Source organism: Kogia breviceps, chromosome 4, assembly GCF_026419965.1.
Source record: "Kogia breviceps isolate mKogBre1 chromosome 4, mKogBre1 haplotype 1, whole genome shotgun sequence".
Lineage (NCBI taxonomy): Eukaryota > Metazoa > Chordata > Mammalia > Artiodactyla > Physeteridae > Kogia > Kogia breviceps.
The window spans coordinates 159,524,770-159,534,869 of record NC_081313.1 but is presented as its reverse complement, the minus strand read 5'-3'; the positions used below and the strand labels follow the sequence as shown (position 1 = coordinate 159,534,869).

Genomic DNA, 10,100 nt, shown 5'->3' with positions numbered 1-10,100 from the left:
AGATAATTCACATACCATACATTTTACTCATTTAAAGTGTATAATCCAGTGGTTTTTAGGATAGTCACATTAAGTTCAACCATCACCATTGTCAACTTTAATTTTCATCACCTCAGAAAAAAACCCCCACCAAATCCATACTTTTAAACTATCACCCCACCCAACCACCCACAGGCAACCAACCCCCTGAAGCAACCAATAATTTACTTTCCATCGCATAGATTTCTCTGTTCTGGGTATTTCATGTACCTGGAATCATAATGTGGTCTTTTGTTTCTGGTTTCTTTGACTTAACATAATGTTTTAGAAGTTCATCCATGTTCTAGTATGTGTCAGTGCTTCATTCTTTTTGGCTGGCTAAATAATACTCCATTTATGACTACCACATATTTATCCACTTGCCAGTTGATGGACATCTGGGAAGTTTCCACCTCTTGGCTACTGTGAATAATTCTGCTATAAACATTCAAGTACAAATTTTTGTGTGCATCTGTATTTTCATTTCTTACCTAGGAGTGGAATTTCAAGTTTTATGGAAACTGTTTAATCATTTGAGGAACTGCTAGGTTGTTTTGCAAAGTGGCTATACCATTTTACATTCCCACCAGCAGTATATGAGAGTTCCAGTTTCTCCACATCTTTGCTAACATGTGTTATGTGACTTTTTGATCCTAGCTAACCTAGTGAATATCGAATTGTATCACATTGTGGTTTTGATTTACATTTCTCTGATCGCGAATTATGTTGAGCATCTTTTCTTGTACTTATTGACCATTTGTGTATCTTCCTTGGAGAAATGTCTATTCAGATCCTTTGCCCATTTTTTTTAATGGGTTATCTGCCTTTTTATTATTGAGATGTGAGAGTTCTTTATATATTCTGCACAAAAGTCCTTTATCATGTGATTTGCATATACTTCTCCTTTTATGTATGTTTTTTCACTTTCTTCTTGGTGACTTTTGAAGCATGAATGTTAACTTTGATGTAGTTTAATTCATCATGTTTTTGGTGTCATGTCTAAGAATTTTGTAATCCCAGGTTATAAGGACTTTTTTCCAATGTTTTCTTCTAAAAGTTTTATAATTTTTTCTTTTACATTTAGATCTGTGACCTATTTTATTTTTTGTAAGAGCTGTGAAATATAGGTGATTTTTTTGCATATGGATGTCCATTTGTTTCAAAATCATTTGTTGGAAAGGCTAGTCATTCTCCATTAAATTGTTTTTGCACTTTTCTCAAAAATCAATTGCTATTTATATGGGTCTGTTTTTGGTCTCAGTATTGTTCCATTGATCTATGTGTCTTTCCCTTCACCAATACCACACTGCCTTGACAATTGTAGCTTTAAAGCAAGTCTTAAAATTGGGTAGCGTGATTCCTTCAACTTAGTTCTTCAGAATTGTTTTGACTATTAATTTTCTTTGCCTTTCCATGTAAAGTTTAGAATCAGCTAGTCTGTATCACAAAAAGTCCTGTTGGAGTTTCCACTGGAATAGCATGTCTTCTGATCCATGAACATGGGGCATCTTCATTTAGTACCTCTTTTATTTAGATCATCAGCATTTATGGTTTTCAGCTTATAGAACCTGCACATCTGTTGTTAGATTTATTCCTAAGCGTTCATTTTCTGGAGCTGTTGTAAATGATTTTTTATTTGGTTGTTGGTGTTTTTCAGTCCTATGTCCTTGCTGATTTTCTAGGAGTTCTATACATTACTGAGTGGAGTGTTTGTCTCCAACTATAATTGAAGGTTTGTTCATTTCTCCTTTCACTGCTGTTTTTACTACTTGTATTTTTAAGCTCTTATGTTAGGTGCATACATATTTAAGATTGTCATGTCTTGGTGAATTGATTCTTTTATCATTTTTTAATATCCCTCTTTATTCCTGGTAATTTTGATACAATTTCACATGAGTCCATTTAATCTATATTGGGAAGTAATATGCAGAGAGGTTAAGAGCATAGCCTCTGAGTCAGAATTGCCTGGATTTCTTGAATCACACATCCAAGTACAGGTGTATGACCTTGGGCTCATCACTTACCTGTTCCTTGGCTCTGGTTCATTTGTAAATTGGGATAATCTCATTCAATTTGTAGGATTAAGGATTACATGAGATGATTCATCTAAAACATCTGACAGTAGTACCTAACAGTAAAAACTATCATTGTTAACCACAAATGTTAGATCAGAAATGTCTAGTTTTTATAAAGTATATCACATAATTAGAAATACATAGAAGGTTCAGGTCCCTTTTTAAAAACAGCACTTGTGAAAAGAGGGATTATTAAATATATCTAACCTGAGTCAAATACCAAAGGAACGTTCTTTTATAAGTTTTTCTTTCATCAGTAATTCCGTACAGTGTCTACTTTATATCTTGTTAGTTAAAACATGAACAGTTCAAAGTCATATATTGTTTCAGTTCCAATAATAATTAACAAGTGATCTAAGCAGATTAACAACCACCTGCTGAAATACTGTTTAATTAGATAATAGGGTTGCACAGAACTTCAGGTGGGCTGAATCTGAGGGTGAATTTGTATTATGGATAGCCATAGTAGTGATGAATCTAAATAATAAAAGCGACCAATAGTGTATAAACACCGACTTTTTAATGCATACTAAGCATATTTAATTGTCATCATCTTGTGTATCTTTAAAAAACCATTAGAAAGGAAAGTGTCAATTAGGTAATAGCCATACTCTTATAAGAAATTTTGTTTCTCCTACCATGCATCTTTAGTGCTAAATTTAAAAATAGAGTGAAGACAGCTTTTTACTGTGGTTCTATTATCACAGTGCCAGAATAGTTAATTAAATTAGAAGAGAAACAAATAGAAAACCACCCAGCAAAGGGATGCATTTCAGTAACTTTATTGAAAGGTATATCCCTTAGTACCAAAACATAACGGTAGTTGGTTAGGTTACCTCTGCCAACTCAAAATTAACACTGATGTATTCAAAATATTGAAATTTATCAGTCTTTTGGGAAAACTGGAAAGTTATCCATAAAACATGGTTTACAAAAAAGTATAAGATACACTGTGGTTCTTTGGTTTATTTTCCAATGCATATCTCCCCATAACGTGATGTCAAATTTGGGTACAGCCATCCTGGATGGATTCAGGCTACACATTACACTAACTGTTTATAGTACTTTAACACAGTAGATCTCCTTAGGTTCCCTGAAATCCTGAACACTACCTCCGCAACCTTTTAATTATGAAGATGCCTACTTACCTTTCTTAATACTTTCTTTTGGCACAGTAGGGGCAATTAATGAAAGTATATTCTCTCCCTTTTAAGCGAAATTCTAAATTAGAAGCAATGACAGTTTCATAAAAACAGTGCTTAGTAAAAACTTCTGGAGTGTTAAATCAGAAAGTTTTCAGAGTGACGTTAATTTGAGTTACTACTACAATAAAAACTAATTTTCTAATTTTCTTGACGGGACTAGACAGGCAGTAAATTTTGTATAAAACTTTTAAAATCATGGATATAAACATTACCTGTTTTCTAGAAAAATATTAAAGATAAATTAATATGCTGAAATTAATAGGTCTAGTTTTGCTTTATATAAAATGCCCTCAGATTTAAATGTGATTCCCATGTAGCAATAAAGTCCACATCTCTGGATTATATATTACTTGCATTATGGGTGCCAAGAAACCATTTTCACTGCCTAGAATACTGACCCTTATTATGCCTTAAAAGTGCGTTTGTGAAGTGGTGGTTTTGATGTAAACCTCATATTTAAATTTAAAGTTTAAATTTAAATTAAGTAGGTTACTGTTTTTACACCACCTAAATACAATATATTGACCCAATACAGAAAGTTGGATCAATGTTAGAAATGAAGATTCACAGTTTACCCTCCCAGGCTTGTCATTAGTATTTCACATTTATGCTGTTAGCTTTGATTTGTATGCTTCACAGGTGAATTCAAATGTGAGTAATTCCACTATAGGGTAATGTTAATTAGGCAGTTTTCCCAAATCTGAGAACACCAATGTTAATCTGCTTGTGATGTTTTGAGGCTTCACAGCTTAAATCCATTATAACATTATGGAATCCACAGCTCAGGATTGTGGAGAAAGGCTTCAGAAGAGTTTTTTGTTGCTGTAAGAATCCTATTTAATAAACAAAAAAATCAAGTTATCAGAAGTCTGCCAAACACAAACATTACTACCTGTTAAAATATCTAAGATTCATAATCACGTCTTATGTAGATGTGTTCTATGTTAATATTTAGTGCTGAGTAGGAAGAAAGAAATCACCAACATGAATTAAACTTGGATGGCAAGAATGTATATCATATATTTGTGAGGAGGCTTACATTTTTTTATGCATGTAAATACTTTCCAATGCTCAACTACTATAGCAATGATACACATACAGTTGAGATGTATAATGATACACTATACAGTTGAGACATCCTGGCAGTTTCTAGACACTCAATGTAGAGACCACCTGTCACAACTTACTTTTAAGTACAACACCCAAGTTCACACTGATTTTGCTAATAAGCTAACAATCTCAAATTAGTTCAATGTATGGTTCAAACTTTTGTTCCTGGTCCCTTACTCAGGCTTGTGTAACTTTAAATGAGCCAAAGCCTAAGTCTACATATAGCAAAATGATGTGAAATTGAAAAAAAAAACAAACTGTTTTAATGCTACTTTTAAAGTTCAGGTTATTAAGGATGCTGCTTTTTAAGCTGAAAATTTAATGAAATGGCTAACATATATATCAAAGTTTAAGAGAATTCCTTACTCTTGGGGTGTTGTACACCTTGAATGTAGTACATGCCCTCAAATACTAGCTGACTAGATCAGTGAAGTCATTTTCTCCTCTGCTAGTCCAACTCCATTTTTAAAAAAATAATGCAGATTTAAATTCTTGAATTGCAGAAGAAAATTATAGCATTAGAAGTCTCTCTACGTGGAGAAAAACTATGAACCAAATTTACCAATTAAGGGACCATTTCAGGAATTGTTGGAAGGTGGGTTATTCTGTAGTAACTATGCTTCAGTTGCCGTGCAGTACGCCCAGAAACGATCCATTTCAACTTCTGAACATTTGGTTTGGAACACTTGTTTGATGAATATTCAGTTAAACACTTGGATACGAGCTCTTGCCAGAAAGTCAAATCTCTGCCATTGATCTGCACATAAATTTAAAAAATATATTCCTTAAAAGTCCTACAATATTTAATTATAGTAATAATTGCAATCTTATTAACGTGTGTTTCCTCGTCAAAAAAATTTGAGGGTAAGCTACTTAAGTTTCAGATAAACACAGGACATCTCATTTTACTTTAGGAACAAGTGGTTTAGTTCCTTTTACAGCTGTCAACAGGATTTAGGCTATGACCTGGACATACCTTGGAATGTTTCTGAAGACATTCTACTCCTTCTGTTAACTCTACACACCTCTGTGCCTGGATCTCCAAGGCAATGATAGACAATGCCAACACAGATGGCTAGAAGAGAAATTTTAAAGTAAATGTTGAATATAAAAGTAGGTATATAAATAGGTTTAATCTTTATAAAGTATTTACCTTTGCTTTAGAAAATATGATCCTGCAGTAGCATGCCTTAAGTTGAGCTTCTAGTCTTTCAAAATTAAGGCTAGTCCTCCTTTAAAAAGAAAATGAAATTAATTTTATATAGATAATTTTACATCAAATCAAAAGAAATTTTTAGAAAAATAAGTCAATTTTAAAGTGAAGTTTATGCACACTTATCATAGAAAGTGAATTATATGAAGTAAAGAATTTCCCTTCCTTCAGAAACATTAACTTCTTAAGGATACCATATATGAATTTTAACCAATTTGAGCCAAAAAAAAAGTATCATGCTACAACTCCCATAGTTTCTTTTCATTTTAATAAATCTATTTTTGAATCTGAAGTTCCCTTTTCCATAAATCTGTGTTAGATGCGTACCTACTAGGTTCTATAAGTTAACTAGTCTATAAATGGAAAATGTATCACAGACTTCAAGAAGCTACTTTTTTTTTTTTTTTCTTTTTTTTTCGGTACGCGGGCCTCTCACTGTTGTGGCCTCTCCCATTGTGGGGCACAGGCTCCGGACGCGCAGGCTCAATGGCCATGGCTCACGGGCCCAGCCGCTCCGTGACATGTGGGATCTTCCCGGACCGGGGCACGAACCCGTGTCCCCTGTATCGGCAGGCGGACTCTCAACCACTGTGCCACCAGGGAAGCCCAAGAAGCTACTTTTGACTGAAATTCTTCTCACTTCTGCTGGAGAGTGACGTGAAACTCAAGGAGCTTAGCTGTCATTTTACTTATTTTGATTGGAATTCTACCAGGATATTGATTTTATGTAATATCCGGATATCATTCTGATTTCCAAATCTCTGTTAAAAAACAAAGATCACATACCTTTCATATGGCAAGTTCTCTTGAAGGAGTGAATAATAGAGTTGTAGAAACTGAAAGGCAGTAGTAGCTTTGACTTTCCAACACACCTTCTCCAACACAATCTTTTCCATTCTCATCATGTCTGAAACCGTGAACCTATACTGGCTTATTCGGATCAAGTCAGTTGCCAACGGGACATTCCTTTCCTCTTCTATTGATTTTACAGCCAAATAGAAGCAGCTCAGTCCAACACACCCAAGGTGCTTGGGCTGTACCTAAAAAGACAGTAAGTCCATGTCTTTACCTTATTTCAGTTAAAAAAACATAAAGGATAATCTAGAACTCAACCCATCACTTCGAAAATGTATCTTTGAGGTATATTTCTCAGCTGTGAAGGACTTAACAAGATCCACTAATACCTCAACTGTAGGCTCTTAACCATATGTACCCACTTGGAACCAATTTTTGAGTAAACAGACTAAGTTTCAGCGTAATGTGTCGCTTGAGCACATAACAATTCTTACTTCTTTTGGTTTGTTTAAATCAGTGCAGAATGATAAGCAATAAGCTACTAGGTCAAAGGCTTGTATGAGGACTGAAATGCCTTACAGCTTATGCACAAAATTTCTTTCCAGAATGTTGTGTTTTTCCAGGCTGTTTTCTTTGTTAGTAACACATGTAAAATGTTTTTAAATACTGTAGCACATACTGTTTACTCTCCCTGTAAAGCTCTATTCTCTACCAATATTTTAAATTTATTCATCATTTTCTGAATGTCTACAAAATTTGTCACAGTCAAAATCCTGTCCACTTTAAGTTCTGCTCAACGGAAACTTTAAGAAGCCTTTACCAGTATTTGTGCTCTACTCTTCTTAGAACCCCTTCAGCAACACATTTATGCCTCTTTTGAGGTATAATGTAATCATTTTCTTATTATTCCTTGTACTATACAGTAGTTATCAGTGCAAACATTACTGCAACTAAGATTATAATACACTTAAGGGATAGATGTATGTCATTCATCTATGTAACATTTATAGTCAAAGGTAGTGCCTGCACATGGTGTTTAAAGAGTAGTTTAATTAGGCTATTGAAAAAGTTTGAACCATTCAATACACATTGAATTCCTCCCATATATGATGCATTCTGTTAGGTACTGAGGACTAAAAGATGAGTTGCATTTTAACTGTCACATTATTTCATTATCTACCAATGACCACTGGCACACAGAGAAGTCAGATGTATTTTTAACAATTAAGCTTTGAAAGCTACACAGATGTCCTGCTTATCCAACACAGGGAAATAACTATATATAAATGCTCCTTCAGAAGATACTCTCTATTATATGCAGACTTAGGCTGGAAATGACAAGCATAAGCACGACTTGGGTAAATTTAAGGCTAAAACAATTAGAACTTTATTCTATATGAATAGAGATCAAGAAATATACTCTATTTGACCAGGTGGTCGACAGCATCAACAAAAAGGAAAAAAAAAAGAAACATAGTCTAATTCTTAACCCACAATCTAGCATTCTGCCTCTAACACATTTCTTAAAATTTAGAAACAACAGTAAATAAATGAAAACACCCAACCTATCAAAAAAGACTTTTAAAAACAACAGCCAACTTTCCTACTGGGAGACTCTGCAATTGATTATTTGATATTAGACTATTTTTTAGTGTCAGAAGGTAAGTCGAATAAATGATGCATCACTCTTTTTTTTGAGCACAGGCACCAGACGCACAGGCTCAGCGGCCATGGCTCACGGGCCCAGCCGCTCCGCGGCCGCGGCATGTGGGATCTTCCCGGACCGGGGCCCGAACCCGCGTCCCCCGCATCGGCAGGCGGACTCTCAACCACTGCGCCACCAGGGAAGTCCGATGCATCCCTCTTAATTAAAAGGAAGGATTTCATCAGTGCTGTAGTACACAGAATTACCATAATGTTTCGGCTACTTGCTGAAAACAAAAAAGGTCTAGTTATGAATACCAGCCCAAAGCTAGCAATACCACCTCCAAAACACATTGAGCAAAACCATGAAATACTCAGGGTAATGTAGCTCTAGACGTACCTTCATTTTAGACAGGAATCTGTCCAGTAAATTCACAGCTAGAGAAAATGTCTCCGTGTCAAAGCCAAAGAACTGAGTTAGACTAAGGAGATCTTTTACTTCAAAGTCCCTCAGTCTTGCAGTCATTCTAAGGCCATTATCGTGTGCAGATTCAATTAGTCTCAAGCCACAGACCTTTGGCTGACATCTCAACTCCTGTTCCAACAGGGCATTCAGCTGGTGTAGCAGTTTCTGAGAGTCAGTTGTTGTCAGTACCTCTATCATCTATATATAGAACAAAGCCCAGAAAGGAGTGAAAGAACAGCCCTTCCTGCCTTGTGTTGTGCCAGGTGCATTATAACACAAGTCTCCCCTCCCTCAATGCTATTAGTGAATCTAAGTCACTGCAAAATGCCATCTGTTATTCTCCCCCTCCCCAACCAGTTGGTTACATCCTAAATTGTGAGTTCCTAGAGGGCAGTAGCCATGCCTTTTGAAAGAAAAAAAATGCAAATCTTCATGCCCAAACTTTGAAATTAGATGGTAGCAAGTATTCTGCCATTTATTAACAATGTGAACTGGTCAAGTTAGTAAATTTTTCTTAGTCCTCAATTCCTAATCTGTAAAGTGGGTATAAGGTTATTACCTATTTCATAGACACTTGTGTGGAATGAATGAGATCGTCTAGGTACACAGGTACTTAGCACATACAGTAGGTGCCTAATAAACACTGGGCAATATTAATGAGCTTATTTCTAGTCTGTAAAATGAGGCAATATCTGCCTCTTTGAATGGTTGTGAAGATTAACCAAGATGATTCAACTAAAGAGTTTAGCATAGTGCTTGGCACTCACTGCTCAGTAACTGTTAAATTTTATTGATGTTAGGAAAGGAAGCTTAAAGGCAGTTATGGGCGCACGCAGTGGGGGCGGGAGGCTAATCCAGCCTGCAAGAGGAATCTGGGAGTTTCATTAATTTAAGACAATACTGAACATCTACTATGTGCCTGCTCCGGGCACAGGCTAAGCCCTGGACACACGGACGGTCCCTCCCCGCAACAACCGAAAGACAGGGAGGCAGAAAGAATCCTTAGGGTTGCGCGACGGAAAGGGTTGGGCAGATGGAGAACCGCAAACTTCAAGGGTCCAACTCTTTGGCCCCTGGGCTGGGACCGGGCCCATAAGACACTAAGACATCTCAGGAGGTCGGATCTGGCCCCGCCCCTCCATGCTCGTACTAGCCTGAACTTGTTGCTCGGTAAGAGTTAACCGAGGAAAAGGGCTCGAGACCTACCCCTCACCCCGCGCCCCCCAACCCTGCTCCCTACCCGCACTCCGAGGTCAACCCCGAAATCCGAGCTCACCTTGATCGCGACTGCAGCTCCTCAGCGGTAACCACCCTCCCCGGGCCTGCTCTCACCTCACCCCAAGATATTAGAATCGAGAGGCCTATGAGGCGAGAGGGCTCGCGGGCAAGACGGGAGAGGCCCGGGGAGGGGGAGCCGTCTTGGGTGGAGGTCTCTGCAGCGCCGCCGAGACGACACTGCCCTCCACGGGGTCAGCTCGGAGCCGAAGGGGCCGCGCCTGGCCTCCTGAGTAATATATTGGAGGGCGGGGTTTTCTCGCTGCGGTGGGAGGGGCACATGGGCGGCATTTTCGCTG

At 37.2% G+C, this 10,100-nt stretch overlaps 1 protein-coding gene across 4 annotated transcripts; it reads right to left on the bottom strand.

The window, feature by feature from the left end:
- Positions 1–2,859: 2,859 nt before the first annotated feature.
- Positions 2,860–10,050, bottom strand: CCNG1 (cyclin G1). Of its 4 annotated transcripts, XM_059059813.2 has the most exons (8): positions 9,803–10,032; positions 8,461–8,724; positions 6,408–6,661; positions 5,562–5,640; positions 5,385–5,483; positions 5,041–5,165; positions 4,971–4,991; positions 3,045–4,131 (listed from the first exon to the last, which is right to left on the bottom strand). In XM_059059813.2, the coding sequence occupies exons 2-8, from the start codon at positions 8,722–8,724 to the stop codon at positions 4,065–4,067; spliced, it is 909 nt and encodes a 302-aa protein (XP_058915796.1). In that variant the 5' UTR covers positions 9,803–10,032; the 3' UTR covers positions 3,045–4,064. The 4 variants fall into 4 exon arrangements, with proteins under 4 accessions (XP_058915795.1, XP_066888375.1, XP_066888374.1 ...); XM_059059812.2 differs by having other exon boundaries at positions 2,860–4,131; positions 4,971–5,165; positions 9,803–10,050; XM_067032274.1 differs by lacking the exon at positions 8,461–8,724 and having other exon boundaries at positions 2,860–4,131; positions 4,971–5,165; positions 9,803–10,048.
- Positions 10,051–10,100: the final 50 nt, after the last annotated feature.